The sequence below is a fragment of the Chrysemys picta genome, chromosome 5, assembly GCF_011386835.1.
Source record: "Chrysemys picta bellii isolate R12L10 chromosome 5, ASM1138683v2, whole genome shotgun sequence".
Classification (NCBI taxonomy): domain Eukaryota; kingdom Metazoa; phylum Chordata; order Testudines; family Emydidae; genus Chrysemys; species Chrysemys picta.
This window is the reverse complement of record NC_088795.1, coordinates 137,487,768-137,511,913: the sequence shown is the minus strand read 5'-3', so window position 1 is coordinate 137,511,913 and position 24,146 is coordinate 137,487,768. Positions and strand designations below refer to the sequence as shown.

The window sequence follows — 24,146 nt, the reverse complement described above, 5'->3', positions numbered from 1 at the left end:
TCTCTCAGAAACCTGAGTGCAGCTCTTAGGCCGAACCTACAAGGCGCTGAGTGCTGTGATGTGAAGTCATTGGGAAATAAAGGGGCTCAGCGCCTTGCACGATTGGGCCCTTCTTTTGGGTTGCTTGTTGGTTGAGTTCACTGTCAATGAAATCCCCAAAGCAGGGCATTTCCAGGGCTATTGTGGAGAGATACACAACCCGGGGCTCTGCTTCCATTAGCTATTGTTGTTGTTAATTATCTGTGTTACCCTAGCACATAGGAAACCGTTTTATCACCTTTTTCAGATTAGTCCTTGCCAGCAGGGGCGGCTCTATGTTTTTTGCCACCCCAAGCACGGCAATCAGGCAGCCTTCGGCGGCACGCCTGCGTGCGGTCCACTGTTCAAGTAGATTCGGCGGCGTGTCTGCGGGTGTTCTGCCGCTGCTGGTCCCGCGCCTTCGGTGTGCCCGCCACTGAATTGCCACCGAAGCCACGGGACCTGCGGACCTCCCGCAGGCACGCCGCTGAAGGCTGCCTGACTGCCGCCCTCACAGCGACCAGCAGGCCGTCCCCCGCGGCTTGCCACCCCAGGCACGCGCTTGCTGCACTGGGGCCTGGACCCGCCCCTGCTTGCCAGCCCATTGAGCAATAGGCCAAATGGAGAGTTTCCTTTTTCCCCCTACATATCGCCACTTTTCATCTTCATTTTACGGAATGAAAAATTGATCGTATGAAGGTTTGCATGACAAGTGGCTTAGCTTACGCTGATCTTTCAGGTTACCGTCACATTTGTTGGCTGCTGGGTGATACAGAAACTCGGAAATCAACATGGCTAACAATGATTGGAAGACTATGCTAAAGTCAGTGCTCAGGGGAGGAGCAAACAACATGTGCAGTCATGTGTGGCAGCTCTGCAGGTCACGAAGGGTCACCGTCTCAAAGCTTGGTTTGATAAACAAGCATCTGAAAATATTAAGAAATGTCAAGTACTAAAAATATTGCTTGGCATAGTCAAAACTTCCGCTACTTTAGGTGTCATCTTCCACGGCCACCGTGAGGTGCTGGAGAGCAGCAAGTGTGGTATTTACCTGACAGACATAATACAACTTTTGCCCAACATATCAGCGACACCAAGATAGTCAAATACTTGAGCAAGACAATTACTGGTGAACTTATACGTCTTTTAGCAGGTGGTGCGTACTTAATATCAGCAAAGAAGCTATGTTTTTTTTTATTGTCATTGTAGATGAAGTCATGTATATTAGCCATGTTGATCAAATGGCCATTTTGCTTCGCTTTGTTAATGTTGATTGTGTCAAAGGAGTGGCAGATATAAAAGAGCAGTTTGTAAGCTTTGAGCAGTAAGTGAGGCAGATGCTGCATCCTTGTGTGACCAGTAATGTTTTATCCTGCAAATATGGATTAAACGCCAAATAGATGTCTGGACAGGAATAGGATAGTGCCAGTGTTATGGCCGGAGATCATGGAGGATTGCAAGCAAAAATGAAAGAATATCCTTCAGGCAGGGGAGACAAAGTGTGGGCACCATACATCCATTGCCCAGCACATCACATTAACCTCGTTTTGGCACATGCTGCTGAAGGTAAGGCCAGTCCAGATCTGAAGGTTTTCTTCACAACTTTGCAGGAAATATATAAATATCTCAGAGACTCTAACCATCGATGGGAAAAATTAATGATTAAGTCTAAAGAGAATCTTTATCTTCTTTATCTGTATCGTGCTTGAGAGAGAACAGCTTTGCAAAAGGAAGAGGAGATAATGATGCATTTCAAGCCCCCCACAGAAGTTGACAGGATTGATGCAGCAGATGAAATTGAACACGCTTCTGAAGAATGAAGGAGACCTTTACATCTAAAGGTACGCTGCGAGTCTAGATGGGCAGCTTGAATGAAATGAGGCAACGAAAGTAAATTTTGAGAATGTAATTGAATGCCTAGAAGATTAAACTGTTGCCGAACGCAGGAGTAGCGAGGACATACGTTGAACAAAAAGCAACCTGTCTTTGATGGCTTGGATGGTTTACCTCAATCTATTATGGTGGCATAGGATCTTAGTTATCACAGCTGCAGCCTCTGGAATCCTACAGTCAAAGCAAATTGTCCTGTTCTAAGTCCTCTGGACTTTTGAGAGCACAGTGAATGATCTCAGCAAACTCAGAGCTGAAGAAAAATATGATAAAATTGTAAAAACATCTCAGAGCAGGTGGGAAGCAATGGGTTTTGAAAACGCAAATTATCCAAGCCACAGGAAGAGATGCGTATGCTACATGGATGATAAATTTGCACACGATTCTGCATTGGAAGCAAAGGTAACCATCAAAGAAAATATTTTATACTTAAACAATATGATCGTGGAACTAAAATCTCAGTGTGAGGGATTTCAAGAGATAGCTCCTCTATTTGGTTTCCTCCATCCCAGGCAACTTCAAAATATAACTTTAAAGAAGGAAGTTCTTAAACTGATGGGAAAATACTCATATTTTTCTTTTAGACTTGGTTCATGAGATTGCCTTTCAAGATGTATTATTTTACAAAGAACACATAAGTGTTCATTTTGTTGCTTGGAGTCCAAAGCTACTTGAATTTCAGTGTGTCAAGTTCTCTTGATGCTGTTTTACCAGAAATGGAAATGTTGTTTTACTTTTTCTCACCGTAGCAATTGGAGTGGCTAGTGCTGACTGCACAATAAGCACATTAAGACATGTCAAAAACGACATGTGTTCAGTATTATCACAGACATGGCTGAGTGCCTAGTTCTCCTGGCCGTTGAGAAAGATGAGACAGCTGGACAGCATCGTAGAATAATTTGCCAAGGGAAAATGTCGCTGGGGTGTGAGGGTCCAGTAATTGGATATACACAAGCCAACACAATTTGGGTGAGAATCCACTTTTGTTTAGGCCTGTGCTTTTTGTTTTATGGGACTTTTCTTCACTTTTTATCTTTAAAAAAAGCCGATGTTGATGTGACCATTGAGCCCTAAGCTTTATGTTTGGTGACCAGGTTCTGCCCCTTAAATCTGCCCCTGATTTAAGAGAGTCCTTCCAGTTTGACTTTTATTCTTCTGGCAAGGTTCTCAACATAGGGCTTAGTTCAGCCTTTCTACCTAACCATTGCCCTGTGGGTGGTGTGGAGTTGTGCAAGATGTTTCAATTTTACAGTAGTGCTGTAACTTTCTGAATACATTATTTTCAAACTCTGCCCCTTGGTCATGATGGATCCTTTCAGGAAAACCAAATAAGTAATTGAAGATCATGTTTGCCGCAGTCTTGCCTGACTTGGTGGTGGTAGGGTAGGCTTGGACAAACTTAGTGAAGTGATCCACTATTACTAGGATATATTCATACCCTCCTTTGCTTCTGGCTAGGTGCAAGAAGTCCATTGATACAAGCTCAGACGGTTCTATTGTAATTATGTTAGTGGAGCTCTGGAATGCTGGTGAGGTTTTGACACACACGTACAGACTCTAGTGGTGTGATGTTCAATATCCCTCTTCATCTGTGGTTTCTTGTGAGACTGATTTCTTGCTCTGCTCCTAAATGTCCCATCTCTTGGTGTAGTTCTTGATATTTCAAGTGATCCAGCTGATTTCATAAGTAGGTTTTCTGCTAACGTATTCCATCTGTATCCAAATGCAACCAATGCCATTCACCCATCAGGGGCAGAGATCTTACCACATCCTCCTGTGCTCTTTTGGTTGTTCAGTGTATGCCCCAAGGACTTATAATAAAGAATTTTAACAATAGATGGATCTTCCTTCTGAGCTACAAAAACGTCTTCTCACTGAATAGGCGTTACGGTGGATTTAATAGCCATGGAGAAGTCCTCTGCTGCCAAAGGGTTGGTAGTAATAACTGCTAACCAAGAAGACAGCATTAATAACATCTTTGCTGGTCTCTTCTGTGCCTTTCATCATATATTTTTTCCACATCAAGGGGCATTCTGGATAAAGCATCTGCAACCACATTAGATTTCCCTGGACAATATCTAACTTTGACGTTAAAGTCAACTAATTCTTCAACCTAACGGTGTGCTGTGGCATTCAGCCTGGCAGAGGGGAGGACATAGGTTCATGGGTTGTTATCCCTGTAAACTGTGAAGGATTGTGCATAGTGGAGGTAGTCACAGAATTTGTAAGTTACAGCCTGCTTCAAAGCTAGGAACTCCAGCTTCCCTGAATGAAGGTGATCATTTTTCTTAGCTGTAATTAGTGTTCTTGACCCATAACCAATGATTCTCGGTTTACTTTCCAGACGCTGGTATGAGACTGCACCTAATCCCTTACTGGAAGCGTCTTCTTTTTTCCAAGTCCACTTTTGATGGTGTTGTGTGACAGATTCCAATGGAACAGTCAACAAGTCATAGAAATGGTGTTGCTACTTGAAAAAAAGTCTTGAAGTACCTTGGATAATAGGTGAGGAAGCCTAGCAGCTTGTGAAGTTCCCCGGGGATATTTGGTGGCTTATCTTCAAAATCATGAACAGCCAACGTGTCAGATGAATCCATCTTCTAACCTTCAGCAGGTACCTTCATTCCCAAGTAAAGTACCTCTCTCTTAAAGAGCTCACGTTTGGCAGCTTTCATCTTAATTCCATGCTTCTGCAATACTCTCCTTACATTCTCCATGTGTTCTTCAAAAGTGCCACTGCACACAAGGACATCATCCAGGTAGGGAATGCATATCTCATCCCTAAATTCTGCAAGGCTCTCTTCCATACGTTGCTGGAAGGAAGCAGCCTAATCCATTCGTATAGACCTCATGGAGTAATGAAGGCTGTGAAGTGATGGGTTTCTTCAGTTAATGAACCTTGAGGGCCTTCCCTTGATCTAAGATGGAGAACCAAGATTTACCTCTTAATCCACTCAGAACATCTTGGATTTGAGAGATGGGTTGCTTGTCTGGTCTGGTTCTTCTATTCTGTTCCAATAGCTGATGCAGAATCTTAGATTATCATCCCTTTTCTGGACACATCACACTGGTGATGAACAGGATGACTTTGATTTTGTGATCCATCCCCTGTTTAGGAGATCTTGCAGGTATTCCTTGACTTCTTTATACAGTGGATGAGACACTGAGATGTAAGCCTTCTGTACATGTTGCTGGTCATATAACTTGATATGCATCTGCAGACTAGGTATCCGTCCCATGTCTTCATCAATGCCTTGGACTCCTCTTTCAGCATCTGCTGGGCCATTTTCCTTTGCATCTCTGTTAAACAGCTTAGGCTCAGTGCTGGTTCAAACAGACCTTGATTATCCCCTCTGGCTAGAGGTAGTTCTCTTTGTTGGCTTAGCCTTTCATCCTTGGGTCTGTCATCTCTCATTTTTGACACTACTGCCACCAGGAAAGATTTTATCTGCTGAGTATCCACTGGAATTTCAGATTTAATCTGCTGTAAAATTCCAAGCGCAGTTCATCCTTTCAGAATGATGTCAAGGGATATTTATCTAGTAAGACGATTCTTTTAGGTATTTTCACTAGTGTTCCTTTTTTGTCCAAATTCTCAGGTGACTGAGCAGCAGACATCTGGCTCAAATATTGCTGTTAAACTTTCAGTATCCAGACCTGTATGAATCCATCATGTTACATTAGTGGGTTTTTTTTTTTCCTTTGGGGATAATCACATTCCTTCTCTCCATTTGAAGCATGCTCAGGTTTCAGAATTGTCGTTTCGGATGATGTTCACAAGAGCTTCCACTTTTGCCATGGCAACATGAGGAAATACACATTGAATATTGTCAGTGAGGCTACATGCTGGTGCCTCATCAGGTGAATTTCAGGATTTGCAGCAGTGATATTTGACTGTCTTCGCAATAACATTGTAGGCAATGATTAAGTGCTCTACCTTGTGTGCTCTGACCAGTCCAGGAGCATCAGGAAGTCATCATCTTTGCTTAATTGGAATGGGACGTCAGTCCGTCCTTTGTAAGGGATTTGAGTTTCATTGGCAGCTTTAAGGCCAAGACCATCTTCTATTTCCCGTAACTCTTTGAACTTTCTAAGGTGTGTCTCTGGGAGATTATCTTCTACCTACCAACTTGAGACCTTGCATACCTGTGCTCTAGTGTCCCATAGGACTTGACAAAACACCACCCCGTGCATTTATTTCCAACTAAAGTAGCTATTCTTGTTTCCTGCTTCTGTGTAAAATGGCAAAGGTAAGCTGCTCCTGGTAGATCAGACGCCGTGTCAGCTTTGTCTCTGCTCTCTTGTGATTTTCCTGCATGACATCCTGACTGATCGTATTCATTACTGCCACATCTGAAACAGTGGTCACAAGTACTGCCTCTGGCAGGCTGCCTGCAGCCGCACATCCTTTTCTCTGGAGCTGCCTGTCTGCCTGTTCGATCAAGCCATTGTGACTTCTGGACAGCTCGCTGTAATATCTTCATTTCGGCATCCACACCTTTGATTTAATCCCCACTGGTCTTTAGTTCCGTTATCTCATTCATTAATGAGTCACCTCCTTTCCCCTTGGGAGGAAGTTCTGCTTTACGGTCTGCTGCTTTGTGTAGGGCCATTCCGCACAAGTACATGCTCCAGTCCCCAACTTCTGCTGCTTCTCTACCGCCTCACCTATAGCAGCATGCAACGTCTCAGTCAGGGTCTCCCCGCAACCGGTCTGTCTTTTAAATAAAGTCACATCACAGTCTGAATATTAGAGAGAGAAGGTTGATGAGATAATACCTTTTATTGGAGCAACTTCTGATGGTGAGAGAGACAATCATTATGCTCTCCAATGAACTCACACAGGATGATAAAAGACAAAAACACCCTATTACCTGTGGGTGACCACTTTTCACAGACTGGTCACTCTATGTCTCACCGATCAGTCCTCATCCTGGGAGCTTAAATTCATAACTCTTCTAGACACTCAAAATCACAAACTGAACAGAGACACTGGATTTAGGGCTTATTACAACAACCTGTAACCCACTAACCTCCTCTTTTTGTCCTATGACTGCAGAGGTGTTAATGGGCCATTCTGCCTTGAATGGTCCCTTACAATGTGCTAACTATTTATGCTAAACAATCTGTTCCACCTGGCAGTTAGCTGTGATGCTGAGAGTACCTTTGCCAGACGTGAAGAAGAGCTCTGTGTGGCTGGGAAGCGCCAGTGAAAGCTATGACTTCACCCACCTTGTCTCTAATGTCCTGGGACCAACACAGCCAAGGCTACACTGCATACAAGTCTGAATATTGGCATTTTGCTGTCCTGCCAGGACTGACTGGAGGAACAGGTTTTGTACAAGGACAGGTCGTATCTTAGGTCAGAATCAGCTTCTTATGAGGCAAGCAGTACTCTCTGTCTCAAATCAAGTGTCTGGGCTAGGAAATCCTGAGGTGTCTCCTCTGGCTCTTGGGAGCTGCAGGTAAAGTTCAGTTGCATCTTTTTCCTGGTAATAGGACCTTAAAATGTACATCCGTTTTTGGCAGATTCAAATGTAGGGTTACCATATTTTAATTTTAAAAAAGGAGGACACTCCATGGGGCCGGGGCCCCGGCCCCGCCCCCACTCCGCCCCCAGACCTGCCCCAACTCCGCCCCTTCCCCAAAGTCCCCGCTCCAACTCCGCCCCCTCGCCTGAACACTCCGCCCCCCTGCTCCTCCCCCTCCCCTGCTTCCCGCGAATCAAATGTTCACAGGAAGCCTGAAACAGGGAGGCAGCAGGTAAGCTGGGGCTGGGGCAGTGGCGGGGCACGAGGAGGCGTGGCCCAGTCTGGCCCCTCCGGCCGAGCGGTTCCATCCGGTGGCCGGCCGGCCTGGCCAAGAGGCTCTGGCCCCGGCGTCTCCCGCCTGGCTCAGCTCGGGCCCTGGGGCGGCAGCCCTGGTTCCGGCCGAGCGGCTCCGGCCCCAGTGGCTCCAGCCCTGACCCAAGCCCCAATACCCCTCCCTCCCTATTTTCCCGGACATGTCCGGCTTTTTGGGATTTCCTCCCGGACGGGGATTTGAGGACCAAAAAGCCGGACATGTCCGGGAAAATCCGGACATACGGTAACCCTACTCAAATTAGTTTTCCTTCCAAGTAGCCCCTGAGCCTCACCCCAAGGCAGACTGCCCTGATCACAGCTTCCGTGATCTCTGCTTCACTGTACCCCTTGGGAATCCCACTTTCAGTTGCAATCTTAGGACCCAAACCTACAAGGTGCTGAGTGCTGTGATGTGAAGTCATTAGCAAAGAAGGGGGGCTCAGCACCTTGCAGGATTGGGCCCTCTTTTTGGTTGAGTTTGCCGTCAATGAAATCCCCGAAGCAGCGTACTCCCGGGCTGTTGTGGAGGAATACGTACCGGGGCGTCTGTGTTTCCATGAGTTATTGCAGCAGCGGCTCCAAGCACCAGCGCTCCAAGCACATGCCGGGGGCGGCAAGCTGCAGGGTCGCCCTGCCGGTCCCTCCGAGGGCGGCAGTCAGACTGCCTTCAGCGGCACGCCTGCGGGAGGTCCGCCGGTCCCGCGGATTCGGCAGCAATTCAGCGGCGGGTACGCCAAATCCGCGGGACCGGGGACCTCCCGCAGGCGCGCCACTGAAGGCAGCCTGCCTGCCGTGCTTGGGGCGGCAAAAAAGCTAGAGCCGCCCCTGGCTATTGTGTACCCCATTGCAGGGCCCCATTGTGCTAGGGGCTGTACAAACCCAGAACAAAAAGAAAGTCCCTGCCCCAAGGAGCTTCCAACCTCAGCATAAGATAAGAGACAAGAGATGGATATAGACCGATGGGGGAGTACAAGGGAACAATGAGGCAATTCGGTCAGCATGAAAGGCAGTGCTGTCTGCACACCAGCAGCCCGACCATCGTCCAGTTTTTTGTAGGCTTCACGGCAAAGGAGAGTTTTGAGACGGGATTTGAAGGAGGACAATGGAGGCAGCTTTTTGGATGTTTATGGGGAGCTCTTTCCAGGAGTGACAGATTCTTCCTAAAAGTGGGGGGCCACAAGGCCCTGCCCCATCCATGGCCCTGCCCTGTCCCTCCTATTCCCCCTGAGGCCCCACCTCCTGGCCAAGCCGGAAGCTGGAGCAGGGCCAGGGAGCCACGGACCCTCGACCTGTCAGGGGGTGGGTGGGGGCCCGAGAGCAGCCCCCGACCCATGTCCCTGCCCAGTTCAGATGGAGGGTCCACTGCTGCCCAGGCTTCCCGGGCCGCTCTCACCCTGGTGGGGCTCCAGCTTCCAGCCTGGCCGGGAGGCAGGGCCTTGGGGGGAAGAAGACAGGGAGGGGGCCGGCCTGTGGCGAAAAGTGGATGGGCCAGGCCCGTCCACACTCAAAAGTGACTAAGTGATTATAAGAATGATGGAGATTGACTGGGAGGGGCCTTGGAAGTGAAGACAAGCAGCTTCTGTTGGATGTGATAAACAAAGGGGGGAGGGGATCCGGCGGAGGGATGCAAAGAGAGGGGTGATGAGGTCAAAGTGACGAGCTAGGAAAATGATCTTTGCAGCAGCCTTCTGACTGGCTGCGAGTAGGGCAAAGTTGCATGTGTCACGACCAGAGAGAAGGAAGTTGCAGCAATCGAGACCTAGGGCCCTACCAAATTCACCGTCCATTTTGGACAATTTCACGGTCCTGGGATTTTAAAAATCATAAATTTCATGATTTCAGCTATTTAAATCTGAAATTTCACGGTGTTGTAACTGTAGGGATCCTGAGACAAAATGGAGTTGTTGGGGGGGTCGCAAGGTTTTTGTAGGGGGGTTGCAGTTCTGCTACCCTTACTTCTGCGCTGCTGCTGGCGGGGCACTGCCTTCAGAGCCAGGTGCCCGGCTAACAGCCGCCGCTCTCCAGCCGCCCAGCACTGAAGGCAGTGCAGAAGTAAGGGTGGCCATGCTGCCACCCTACCTAAAATAACCTTGTGACCCCCCTGTAACTCCTTTTTTGGGTCAGGACCCCCAATTTGAGAAACGCTGGTCTCCCCTGTGAAATCTGTATAGTATAGGGTAAAAGCACACAAAAGACCAGATTTCACGGTCCGTGACGCGTTTTTCATGGCCGTGAATTTGGTAGGGTCCTATGGAGACCCAAGACGATGACAGCTTGGACAAGAGTTTTGGCTGTTTGGATGGAGTCGAAAGGCCATATTCTAAAGATGCGAGACAGAAAGAATTGGCACGATTTAGATGTAGCCTGGATGTGAGGATCTAGAGAGAGGCCCAAGTGGAAGAAGATGCCCAGGTTACAGACCTGAGTAAGAAGTAGAACATTGGTGGTGTGGCGTCCCCAGTGATTGAGAGAAAGGAGGTGTTGCCGAGGGCTTGGGGGAGATTAGTCAGATCCACTTCCCCCAGGGACTCTGCAGGCCATCGTTTTAGGTTCTGCAGGTGACCTTTGACCTAGAGCAAGGATTGGCAACCTTTGGCACGCGGCCTGCCACGGTAAGCACCTGGGCTGGTTTGTTTACCTGCCGCGTCTGCAGGTTCGGCCGATCGCGGCTCCCACTGGCCGCGGTTGACTGCTCCAGGCCAATGGGGGCTGTGGGAAGCCGTGGCCAGCACATCCCTCGGCCCGCAGCGCTTCTCGCAGTCCCCATTGGCCTGGAGCGGCCAACCGCGGCCAGTGGGAGCCACGACTGGCCGAACCTGCGGATGCAGCTTGCCAAAGGTTGCCAGTCCCTGACCTAGAGCATCCCAGGTAAAGAGGAAAGCCTCCGCTCTGAGGTTCCCCCATGGAAAAACTAAAGCCTTGGAGGGCGGGGGGGCAGGTAACTTAACACTTACTGTGTTCTAGTTGTGTGAGAAATGCAGCTGGTTTCCCATCCAACAGTTGAAAGCAGAGCAGGTCACGGCCACTAGACCCCATTCCTTTCATATGCGGTGCTTTGTCGATCTACTCTCCGATGGAAATGGTTCAACAACTGAGTAAGAAAGCCAGTTTGATCCACATTTTGGCCTTTTTCAAGCAAGAGAGCATTATCAGCATCCCCGGAGCCTGAAAGCCAGACCTCGGAGTGGAGTGCTGCACGGAGGGGTATAGACAGAGGTAGTGACCAAGGTCTAGGGTGACCATATTTCCCAACGGGAAAATGGGACATTGCATGGGGTTAGCCCAAGTCCCCCCATCTCCTGCAAACAGGGCTGGCCCGAGCTGCTCTCCCGAGCCCAGCCCCCACACACACACGCAGGGCTGGCATTGTTGTTCGCCCCAACCCTGCCTACCCCCGCCCAAGTCTGCCACCCCCTCCCCCCCGAGCAAGGCTGGCATCACCGCTAACCCCCCACCCCCACATGTTCCTCTGCACTTTACGTTTTTGAGAAAAGTGGGCATTGGTCCCGTTTGCTCTTGCCAACTGATCAAAGTTGTGATGGCTGGGACAAGGCTTAAAAAAGGGACTGTTCTGGCCAAAACGAGCTATATGGCATGGGCGGCGGGTATCATAGGCTGGGGGAGTTCAGCCTCCCCCAGCAGCCAGGGGTGGCCCCGCCCACATGCCGCCCCATTCCCTCTCCTGCTGCCCGCTCTGTGGGTGGCTCCTCCCCTGTGCCATGGCCCCGGCTGGGGCTGCGCTGCCATTGCCCAGGGCTGGGGGAGGGGCTGGGGCCTCACTGCCCGGCCTTCTGCGGCTGGAGGGATTGGGGAGGCTGGGGCCATGCTGCCCGGCCTCCCGGCACTCCAGGGCTGGAAGAGCTGGGGCGGTGCTCGGCGCTCTGGGGTTGGGGTGGCTGGGGGCACTCTGGGGTTGGGGGCGCTAGCCTGGGGCGAAGGCCAGCAGCTGCAGTGATCTCCAGTGGGACGGGGGGATAGAAGGTGCGGGGCCTCGGGCGGAAGGAGCGGAGCTGGGGGCTTGAGCCAGCGGTTCACCCGCCACCCATGCTGTATGGTCACCCTACCCAGGTCTGTAATAGCAGGGGGTGCTGTAAGTCAGGGCTGAGACACATCGGCAGAGTTGTGTGGGTGCTCTACACTGGAATAGCAGGGGAGTTGCGGGTCAGGATTGAGACGCATTGGCACAGCAGGGCTGGAAAGGCAGCGAATGCTGTAAATCAGGGTTTGACTAGGTTTTGCTTCCCACTGCTCGTGACCCGGCTTAACTCGGTGTCGTGAGCCCCTTATTTTCTCTGAAAAGCAGATTGACCCGCACGTCCATTAAACACCACTGGATCTTTGTTTGCTCTGCTTTCATTTCCTTTGGGACACATTTTTCTAATACTAGTTACATATTTAAAAATCCCACATGTCTAATTGGCTAAACAAGGAAGCCGATCTGAAACTGACTTGCAGAGGCTTTTGCTTTGCTTTCATCCATACGTACCCAGGAGGCCAGAAAAGCTTCCTAGAAGACCTTTATAAAAATCAGTTGTGGAACCATATGCCCAGGGAATTTACATAGCCTAGCATTGACTCAACATCTATTGAGCAAGTCTGTGTTCAGGCACTTCAGTATTTGGAGACACACTACCAGATGCCATGTGGTCTCATCAGAACATAAAAACTGCTCCACTGCAGCACACGAATGGTCCCCTATGCAGTCAGTGGCAGTCCCAGGTAATTCAAAGAAAGCTGTAAACTTGCCTTGTAATACCCCGGTGGTAATTGCATAGAGCTGTGCATCAAGGCGGCGATTTCTTCCTGACCCCAGCTGGTGATCAACATATGCCCTGAAGCATGAGGTTTGATTGCCCTTTTATCCCAGCTAGTGCAGCTCATATCCATATAAACGTCTAATTCCCCCCAGTGTTTGTTTGTTTTTAAAACTTACTAAGCTATTTCCCTCAGTAATACTCTGTGGCATCAGTCGGTAGGATGGCACATTATGGTCCTTGGAGTTGATAAAAGGAGAACTCTGATGGAATAAAATTTCCGATATCCTTAATCTAGACCGGGAGGCTTTTGCTGGGGCTGCGTGTCATTCACTCTATGCTCAGCTGGAAAGAGCAGCGTGCATTGGGAGCAGATGCAGTGTTAATAAATATCCAGGCACACCCAATCGAGGGTAAGGCAATAAGCAGCAAAACCTAGGGATGGCTGTCTGGAAAGCAGCAAGTTCGAGAAAGACCCCGGGGGGGATAGAAGGCTGGGTGCGTAGTGAATGAAAATGGCTACCATCACATGTGTATTCATGGAGTCTGTCCAGTTCCTTGTATAACTGGGCCCCTCATTGGCAGCAGAGAGGCCAAGAACTGAGTGGTCCAAGGAAACCAAACAGCTCTCTCGCCCATAGAAACTAACCCACCCAGGCCAAGGTTGAGGTTCATTTTCAAGGGGTAGCCTTGGTGAAATCTCCTGTGGCCTGTGCCGGGCATAAGGATAGGACTTGGCTCCCCAGGGTTGTTGATCTGGCCTCTTCCACCAGCCCCTAAGATACTGAGCATTACTCTGGGGAAATGGACTCGCTATAAGAATAGGCATCATGGAGACCCATAATGCAAAGGCTGTTCTGCAGACTTTTGCACTGAGACAGGTTCCTAAAACACAAATCTCAGAAGCCAGAGCTACCTCACTTTGCTGGGGTTCAACCTATCTTCCTTTCACCTCAGGTGTGAACGTGTTGGAGAGTTCTCCGTACGAGCCATTCGTCAGGGGCTTTGACTACGTCCGGCTGGCATCCATCACCGCAGGTAGGTGGGCTGGAGCTCCTACTTGTTGGCCCAAAACAGGTTGCTCGTTGGGAGGGAGCCCACAATCCAGATCTGGGACGGACGGACTGACTAGGCCTCTCCCTGCCCCGCCGCAGTCTGTCGCGCTGCACGGCCCCTTCTCGCATTGTCTGTGCCGAGAATTTCCGTGCTAAGCTGATGAGACAAGAGCACGTTTTCAGGGGAGGCACTTTATATGATTGGACCGGGGCCATAAAGAGCAAGGGACCGGGGCAGAGATAGACAAAGGCTGGATAGGCAGCCTCTGAGGCTCCCCCAGCTGAGGTAGAAAACACCATGACTCTGGGAGAAGAGCTCTGGCCAGAAGAACCCTGCTCTCTCGGCGCCCATCCTCTTCAGGGCAGAGACGGCTGGCCGGATTTTTAAAAGAGATCAGCACTCATTGGCCCTATTCAGGGGCCTCAATGGAAGAAGACCTCTTTGGTAAATCTGGCCCCATGCCTGCCTGATGGGGCGATGGCAAACCCCAAAATGGTACCATCTTGCGTTGCACAGAGATCGATACAGCGTAAGCTCCTGAAATTCGCCCCCTCCCTCAATGTGGAGGAAGACATGCAACAGCTTTGTGCCCCCGCAGTTATGAATTCCACACACTGGTTTTAGACAAAACAAAACAAGTTTATTAACTACAAAAGATGGATTTTAGGTGATTATAAGGGATAGCAAACAGTTCAAAGCAGATTACCTAGCAAATAAACAAAATGCAATCTAAGCTTAATATACTAACGAAATTGATTATAAGTAGCAAATTCTCACCCTAAATGCTGTTTTATGCAGATTGCAGAGATTCTTGAGGGCAAGCTACACTTGCTTGCAGCTTAAAACTCCAGTTATTCCTTTCACAGGCTAGAAAACTCTTTAGCCTGGGTTCAGCCCTTCTCCCCCAGTTCAGTCTTTTGTTTCTTAGGTGTTTCCAGCAGTCTTCTTTCTTGGGTGGGAAGTCAGTGAAGAATGAACCACAATGATGTCACTCCCCTGCCTTAAATAGCTTTGGCATATGGTGGGAACCCTTTGTCTCCCCATTTGTTCCCACTCCCGGTCAGTGGAAAACCACTACTATTATGATGGAGTCCAATACCAGGTGACTTGGTCACATGTCTCTATAGAGCCATAGCAGCCACAACTCGGAGGCTGTTGGTAACATCCTCAGGAAGGCCTCCTAGTGGGAGATTAGCATCTTCAAAGACCTATTGGGTTCCCTAATGGCCCTTCCCAGCCAGCCATCTAGACTGATCGCATTCTGTCTAGTGGGCGTTCCTCAGGTGTAAACGTAAATACATTTGTAATAGATGCATAGACAATATTCCTAACTTTAGATACAAAAATGAGACGTGCCTACAAATAGGATAATCACATTCAGTAAATCATAAACTTTTCAATGATATGACACATGACCTATCTTATACAAAATACATCATAATTATGCCATACTCATATCGTAATAATATTATTATGAAGAATATGGGGCGTAATGCCACAGGGGCATGGGAGCAGGGCCTCGGGGGAAGGGGCAGGACCTCAGGGGAAGAGGAGGCACAGGGACGGGACCACAGTTTGGCCGCTGGTGGCCCCCCCCACACTTTTAGGGAGCTTCTGTTGCCCCTGATTCAGGGCCGTGAGGCATTTACGGTAGCAGGAACAGCTAACATTGTCGATGGTACTAACTGAGACACTGGGTAGGTCTATACTTACCTCCGGGTCCGGCGGTAAGCAACCGATCTTCTGGGATCGATTTATCGCATCTTGTCTAGACGCGATAAATCGATCCCAGATCAATCCCGGAAGTGCTCGCCGTCGACGCCGGTACTCCTGCTCCGCGAGAGGAGTACGCGGAGTCAACGGGGTAGCCTGCCTGCCACGTCTGGACCCGCTGTAAGTTCGAACTAAGGTACTTCGACTTCAGCTACGTTATTCACGTAGCGGAAGTTGCGGATCTTAGTTCGAAGTGGGGGGTTAGTGTGGACCAGGCCACTGATGCCGCAAACATTAACGCGTGTGCTTAATTTGCACCGGCAAATACCCTCATTGACTCCACTTCGGTTACTCACGTGTGAGAAGTGAAGCACACGTGGAAGCAGTTGCAGGACAGGATCCTTATTCAGTAGTTTGCCAGTTCCATGATGAGTCCTATGGTGCTCTCTCCCGTACATGTAGACTCTCTGTACACTGGGACTTTTATGCATGGCCAATGCCTTGCCATTTTTTGAAAATGGGATGAAACTGGTTAGGTAGCAAAGAAAAACAGACCCAGAACAGTAGGGCTCTGGAGCAGTAATGAAGGATTCAGAACCCAAATCAGTATCAGAGAGGTATTGGAAAACCTGTCTCGTTTTTTTACATTTTTACTTGTATTACTCCATGGTGATACCATTAGTCACAGCGTAGATCTGCCTTTCACTATGTGCCTGTGCAGCACCTAGCACAGCAGGGCACTGGTCTACTCTGGGACCTCAGCACTCCTGCCAACCTACTACTAAAATGCAAAGGAACTGACTGAAGCATATATCATTACAATACCTCAGAGCAGAGTCATATCACCAGATATTTTTAACCAGATTTTACATAAATAATGTATTATGGCCACTAAAAAACATACAAATGGAATTACATCTATCTACTGTAGTAATGGTAGTGATTTTAAAAGTGTGTCCTACATTGTTCTGTGGGTGGAGGAGAAAGCTAGCATATTCAAAATGAGATTTAGGGCTTGTCTATGTTACCCGCTGGATCGACAGGCAGCAATCGATCCAGTGGGGGTTGATTTAGCGAGTCTAGTCTAGATGCGATAAATCGACCACCGAGCGCTCTCCCGTCAACTCCGGTACTCCATCAGGTGAGAGGTGCAGGCGGAGTCGACAGGAGAGCGTCAGCCGTTGACTTACCGCAGTGAAAACACTGCGGTAAGTAGATCTAAGTACGTTGACTTCAGCTACGTAATTCACGGAGCTGAAGTTGAGTAACTTAGATCGATTCCCCCCCCCCAGTGTAGACCAGGCCATAGACTTCAAGAATAATAAAGCCATTTCTACTAGCTGTTTGCTATACCCCAAACTGTGGGTAGTGTAAAATGGCATAACAAGACTCATGTCTGTGTATTATTAAACAGGTCTACACCATAGTATATCTACAGGGTATCTAAAAATACCCTTCAACATCATTATAACTCAAAGTTAAACTTTTTATTCAAGTTAAACATTGTAGGCCAAAACAATTCAGCTAACATCAGGGATATTCCATAGCTTCAAGAGAAGGCAAAATATCACAGTCAATTGTTCTCTGAGGTCATCTTGAAATTCACAGCAAGATTGAAACTGACCTCTTCGATATTTTTCAGATGTGGAGTGGCTGGTTTCAATGACTCACCAAAGATATTTTTTGTCTTGATATTGCATTCTAAATTTAGCAAGAGACTTGGCTTCTTCCTCCATAAAATCTTCTCTAATTGGCATAAAGTCCCTCCTGCTTCGAGTCTCAAGTTGACAGAGATGAAAAAGTTTGTCTTCAAATTCTTTTTCTTTGCAGCCAGAAGGAATCTCACTTTATCTCTTTTATCGCATAAGGAGATTTGTGAAGTCTCAGATGAATCACCTGACCACTCCTAGCAGGGATTCTCCTGTGTAAGAGGGATCATCTTGCATGCTTCAATCAAGTAATTTAACGTCAAAATCAGAAAGATATGGATATTTTCCTTCCTCACCGATCCCTAATATTTGCATATAATGTGATTTTTTTTATCTGGTTTCTAAGGTCTCTCCTTTCCTTTCTAAGACAGTGTTTCTCCCAAGTAACCACAGTATTGGTATTTTGAAGCATTCTCCTTCATGGCTTTGTGCATCTGTTGGCCTTCCTCACTGGAGTAACAGCATTGCTTTGTGCACTCTTCTATCCAGATTGCTAGTCACTGAGACATTCCTATGCTTGAGATTCTGCTCTTTGCTTGCACTGGTATACATCAAGGGTGGTTTTGCTGAGGCCAATGGAGTTACACCCTCTAGAAGTGAGTGGAAATAGGCCCATTGACTGCATTTCCTGGTAGAGACAACGTCAAGGTTTGAAAGGCATCAGATTTGCTCTGACTTTTCTTCCAATGATTGATCTCAGGCTGGGGAATATTATTATTATTTGTAATTTGAATTATCGTAGTGCCTAGGTGCCCCAGTCAGTTACCTGCTCTTTGCAAAGAAGGCCCCATCAGTCCACCAAATCCTCTGTAGGCCATTGCCTGAGAACATCCTCCAGTGACTTGCTCTTGAACGTTGGCTTCTTCAGTCATTCACTTTTCTCCTCGCTGTAGCTCCTGGACAATTACAATCGTGTAGCATTCACAGCCCTCCAGTTGTTTCCCGTGATGGTAGTTTGGTCATGCCGGTGAAAGTCCTTAGAAGCAGCCTTGAAGCACAGTCTCCATGTTGAAAACTAGGCTCGCCCGCACACACACCATCAGAGAGCCTTGTGCTGCTACTGCTCTGCAAACGTCAGTAAGGCCTCAGAACAGTGCAGTTCCCAATGGAGATGACTCTAATCACCACCAGGTTTGGCTCTGATCGGCTAGGATGTATGGCTACAGCACCTGAAATCAGGGTGGCCTCAGGTGGTGACCCCGCCCAGAGCCAGCAACTTTCCCGGACCTGGGTCACTGCGGTTTGCATGGCCTTGGCTCCCATCCTCTGCCACCTCTAGCAAACTCTCCCCTTTCCCCCAGGCCCCATGTCCATCCCCAGCCTTGACCTTGGATGTCGTCTGAGGAGGCAGCGGAGTGGTCTTTCCCGTCTCCACTCATATGTGATACAGGGTGGCCCCTTCCCCAGCTTCCGGGGTGGGAGCACGTCATGAAGGCTGAACCTCCTCCACTCTCAAATGCTGGAGTCCGCAGTGCCCCAGAAGCCTTTCCTAGCAACCGCGCAGCAGGGATTATGGGATGTCCAATAGAGCATATGGTTGCCATGGAATCCCAGTAGACAGCCGAAGCTCTAAATGAGTTGTGGAGACAGAACTGCCAGGTGGCTCATCCCACCAGGCCAGGGTCACGGCACTTTCCGTGGGGGAAGTTTGCTGCCGGTGCCGTACTTGTCCAGTTGAATAGATGTAACTATGCCTGATGTAACTATCAGATTGTACAGTGTAACGACAACCAGGTGTGGAGAGATGGTGTAGGGTAGTGGTTAGAGCAGGAGACTGGCTGGGTGTCAGGATTCCTGGGGTCTGCTCGCAGCTCTGTGTGACCTGGGGCATTTCACCTCTGTACCTCTAAAAGTGGGAATTAATGGGCCCATCCAATCCAGTATCCTGGCCAGTACCTGAAGCTAAAGCTGGCAGATAAATAATCCAGACAGGCAGAAAGAATTCCTTCCTGGCCCCTGGGGTGGTGATTTGACACTGTAGCATGGGGTTAGATGAATTTAGCTGAGGTTATTTATCTACAGATGTTATCGCTGCTCATGAAATTCTCCAGCCTCTCTTTAAATCCAGCTCCACTCTTTGACTCTCTGACCTTTGGAAGCTGCAAATCCCAGTCTGGCTCCGTGCTGCCCGGAGAAATCTCTCTCTGCATTGACCTGCCCCAGACCTCACCGAGCAGCCCTCTTGTTCTTGGACAAGGGGGGCAGGAAAAGAACAGATTCTTTCTGTAACTGATCTGCACTCAAATTCCCGCAAACTCTCCAACTTTCAAGGCTATACTCTGCTGGCTTTTTTCTTCCCACCCTGCCATACATCTCAACCTCCCGTTTCTTGTTCTGCCAGCCCCTTTAGCTCGCTCATCCCTGTTCTCCCACAAACCAACATCTTCCATGCTGCCCCGCAAGCGTGGGACCCAACTCACACAGCCACTACCCTGTCCTCCATCAGAACCTTTCTCAAAGTCATCCCAACTGTGGCACTATCTTCCGGCTAATGGCCGGGCAGGTGGCGTATTACCAATCCACTCGGCTCTCTTGTCTTCTTCTCTTATGAAAGACTCTGATGCCTCTAATCTGCGCACTTTGCTGTGAACCTATGTGACCTTGCGGACCTGTCTCTGTCAGGCTCCCATCTCTCCCACCCCTCTTGTGTTCTGCATCCCCTGTTGGGTTTTGACCCTGTTTAGATTGTGAGGGCCATGGGCAGGGACTGTCTTTCATGTTGTGTGTGTCACAGCCGGAGGGAGAGGAAGGATGGTTGAGCAGTTAGGATGCTAGCTTGGGACTCAGGAGATGTGGGCACAGATCTCTGCTCTGCCACAGGCTCCCTGGGTGACCCTGGGCAAGTTACTAAGTCTTTCTGTGCCTCAGTTTTCGATCTGTACAATGGGAATAATAATCCTGCCCTGCCTCACAGGGCGTGGTGAGGAGTCATACATTTAACAGTGGGAAGGTGCTCAGATATGAGGGTGTCTAAGTACCTTGTACCCAGTACAGAGCGGCTGTAATTCTGAATGGGTCCTTTCAGTGCTACTGTGCCACAAACACGGGCCTTGCTAGTCTCCGCAAACTCCAGCCCCATGTGTTACTCCCAGGGAGGGCACGATAGTCTGAAATGGCGTTAGCGCAGAGTCACGGAGAACTGGGGCTTTCGTTAAGCCCATTACAGAAATAGTGGGCAGTCCTGGGGGGAAATCCTGGCCTCACTGGAGTCCATGGCAAAAGCTTTCATCCAGCTAGAGCTGCCCTTTGGGAAAACGGCACCGATAACGCCCCCATTGTGCCTCACAAGGCACTGTAACAGACCTGCCTCTCACTGCCCTGGCCTGTCCTGGGAGACCACCCCACCCCAGGGCTCAGCCCACACTTCAGAACTACTGGCTTACCCAGATGGAGTGTTTGCACTTGTCTCTAGTGGCAGTAGGTTCTGGATGAGGAATTGCCAGCTTGAATCAGCCCTAAGGTCCATCTAATCCAGTATCCCATCTCCACAGTGGCCAAATGCTTCCGAGGAAGGGGCAGGAAACACCACTCTTTGTAAAGGACTCCTCTGCATCCTGCTGCGTGCTGTTCCTCAGATACCCATGACTGGCATCATCCACCACCCACTGACATTCACGGGTATCTTCAGTGCTCACTGGCTCAGGCCCCCACCGTGCCCTAGTCTCTCTCACCACACTGCTGGCAGGGGCAGAGTTCATGAAAGCATTTGTAAAGCAGTTGGACGTGCTCCCTTGAAAGGCGCCACAGCGTGTAAAATGTTGCGATAAATAATCTTAAGGAGGTCACTTTTTGACCAGTTTACAGTATTTGCAGACTGCCTTCATTTGTCCTTTTGGGGAGAGTGGCGTGGCTTGGGGTGCAGCGTGGGCCAGGATGCCTGGGTTCCACTCCCACCTCTGCCAGCCACTGATTCGCTATGTGACTTGTTCCCTCTCCCTGTGCCTGGGTGCCCCCCTCTGCAATCTGGGGGTGGGGGACAGTTGTGCTTCTCCATCTCGCAGGGGAATTGTGAGCTTACTTCATGCTTTGAGATACTGGAACAGGGCAAAGCTTTAGACTTGTGGGGTTCTGGGGGAGCAAAGTGTTTTCCGAGTGGTCTGTGGTGCTACACGCATGATTTTGCAGCAGCCTGGCGTGTGTGCATATCCATGACTTGTTACACCAGTAGGTAGAGCTGGCAATGCCAGGAAAGGTACTGTCATCGGGGGGGGGGGGGGGGGGAAGTTGGCTCTGCCAGGTCCAGGATAGCCGGAGGGGTCAAGAATCTGGTACTGCCAGGTCAGGGGTAATCAGCAGGGACTATCTGGGGAGAGCTGGAACTCACATGTCAGGGATAGCCAGCTGGGGAGGCGAGCATGGGGGCTGGCACTGCCAAGTCTGGGATACCCAGCAGTCCATCCCCCACAAGGCCGGCTTCAGGCACCAGCAAAACATGCAGGTGCTTGGGGCGGCACATTTCTAGGGGCGGCATTCTGGCGCCGGCCATCATAGGCGCCGACTCCGGGGCATGGGGAAAAAGTGCCCCCGCTGCCCCAGCTCGCCTCCACTCCGCCTCCGCCCGCTCCTCTGAGTGCGCCGCCGCTGCTCTGCTTCTCCCCCCTCCCTCCCAGGCTTCCCGCCGGGAAACAGCTGTTTTGCGCAGCAAGGCTGGGAAGGAGGGAGGGAGGAGAAGCCGAGCGGCGGGCGCTCGGGGGAGGCAGAAGTGGTGGAGCGGAGGTGAGCTGGAGCGGGGAGCGGTTCCTCTACCCCCGTTACTTCCTGCGCCCCCCCACCCTAGCTCACCTGCTCCCCTGAACGCGCCGCTACTCCACTTCTTTCCCCTCCCTCGCCTGAGAGAGGGGGAGAAGCGGTGCGGCGGCGCGCCCGGGGGAGCAGGCGGAGTGGAGGTGAGCTAGGGCGGGGGGTTGTTGGGGGGAGCCGCAGGAAGCAATGGGGGGCGGAATGCGGCACACCCGGGGGAAGAGGCGGGGCTGGGGATTTGGGGAAGGGGTTTGGAAGAGGTGGAGTTGGGGCGGGGCCAGGGGGGCACGAAAAAAAACGGGGGGCAGCCAAAAATGTTTTTGCTTAGGGCGGCAAAAATCCTAGAGCCGGCCCTGATCCCCCACCTGCTGCTGATTGGTGCTTTCTCACCCGTCTCCTCTTTGCCACTAGCCCTGCCTCCCTAGCCGGAGCCGCTCCTTCCTCCTCCGGAGGTGACATGCTGCTTCCACATGGGAGTGAGGGGGACAGTCTGAGTGGGACGAGGGCTCTCAGCACAGCTGGGGAGGTGATATTTGCTTCAATCCAGAGTCTTAACCTGGCCCATACCTAGCATGTGACCAGAAACTCCCCCTCCTTCCTGGAACAGCGTGTGTTCCGTGAGCTAGTTTTCTAACGGCCTCGTCAGGACTAATTCATTAACCCCAGGGTGAATTCAAGCTCTTCTTGCTCCCGGGCTCTGGGCTAGCCGAGGGGGGGGGGGAGCCCTGCTGTCCTCTGCAAGCTTGAGGCCCCTCGGGTGCTGGTGTTGCCATGGCTGTTGCTAAACTCGGTTGGGGTCTCTGGGTCATGCAGGTTCCGAGAACGAGGTGACGCAGGTGAACCGCTGTCTGGACGCCGCCAAGGCCTGCAACGTGGACGAGATGTGCCAGAGGCTGAGGACGGAGTACGTCTCCTTCTGCATCCGGCGCCTGGCCCGGGCCGACGCCTGCAACCGCTCCAAGTGCCACAAGGCCCTGCGCAAGTTCTTTGACCGCGTGCCCCCCGAGTACACGCACGAGCTTCTCTTCTGCCCCTGTGACGACACGGCCTGCGCCGAGCGCCGCCGACAGACCATTGTCCCCGCCTGCTCCTACGAGTCCAAGGAGAAGCCCAACTGCCTGACCCCCCTGGATTCCTGCCGGGAGAACTACGTCTGCAGGTAACACTCACGCAGCACAGTGGGGCCCAGTCAGCCCCACCCCATGGAGGCCTGGTCCAACCCACTGAAGCCTGAGGGGAGTCCTTCCAGTGACTCCATTGTGGGCCTTGAAGCAGGCCCTAAAGTGAGACCCTCTGCTCCAGGGGCTAAAGCAAAGGGTTGGCTAGGAGGAGCCCAGGGTCAAATGTAGGGTGAGCTGCTCATGGTGCATTCTTGAGGCAAATCCCTTGGATTGTCCCCTTTTTGCCTCAGGTAGTGTAGCTGGAAACCTGGGAGATAAAACAAATGTCAGGCTGTATGAATTGCACCTGCTGTCCCAAGGAGCCCAAATCAATTTACAAGCGCTCCCTGCTAAGCCTCTCAGCAGGCATTAGAGCTGTGTTACCACTAAGGGGTAAACTGAGGAACAAAGAAATCAAGCCTTTGCCCAAGGTTATGCAGTGACTCAAGGAGCAGTGCCCGGCCCTGCTGACTGCTACGCGCATGTCTACCCACTAGGCATCACTGCCTCTCTGTGTAGGGAAACAGGAAGTAAGAGCCTCACTGGGAACCAGATGCTTAGCAGGAGGGATAATGGGGGAGGGGTGCACACAGTAACCATCACTCGCAAATGGGGTGGGAGCCCTCAGGAAATGTGGCAGACTGCAAGGCCGTTCAGCGGCTTGCATATATCTCCAGCCCCGCCTTTAACCCTAGCAGCCTCAGCAAGGGAGATGGCACGTGGTCACAGAAAATGGCTCTTGACTGAGACGTCCTTGGCAGGATCGGACTGTGTCTCAAGGCGTCTGTTTATGGACCTGCTAAGAGAAGTCAGAGCCGGAACTCACATGTTGTCCTTGCTGGCAGGGCCGGCTTTAAGCCGATGCCCCGGAATGGGGCCCCGCGCCTAAGAGGGCCCCGCAACGTCCGGGGCTGCCAGCGGAGTGGGAAAAAAAAAAAAGCCGCGTCCTGCTTCTCCCCCCTCCCTCCAGCGCTTGCGCCGCCATACAGCTGATCAGCGCAAGCCTGGGAGGGAGGAGTGAGGAGGAGGAATGCGGCGTGCTTGGGGAAGAGGCAGGGCCAGGGTGGGGATTTGGGGAGGGATCTAATGGGGCAGCGAGGGGGCGGGGCTGGGGGTGGGGCCAGGACGGGGATTTTGAGAGGGATCCAATGGGGCAAAGAGGGGGCGGAGTCGGGGCGGGGCCGGGGTGGAGTTGGGGTGGGGGCAGAGAGACAATTTGTGTCCCGGCATGGGGCCCTGCACCTGCTAAAGCCAGCCCTGCTT

The 24,146-nt window shown here is 50.7% G+C and overlaps 1 protein-coding gene across 1 annotated transcript in view; it reads left to right on the top strand.

The window, feature by feature from the left end:
- GFRA4 (GDNF family receptor alpha 4) overlaps positions 1–24,146 on the top strand; it is a 145,078-nt gene that overhangs the window by 94,564 nt on the left and 26,368 nt on the right. Inside the window, exons 3-4 of the mRNA XM_005291472.4 lie at positions 13,463–13,543; positions 22,537–22,882. Coding sequence (XP_005291529.2) covers positions 13,463–13,543; positions 22,537–22,882 — 427 coding nt within the window. The remainder of the gene's footprint in view (positions 1–13,462; positions 13,544–22,536; positions 22,883–24,146) is intronic.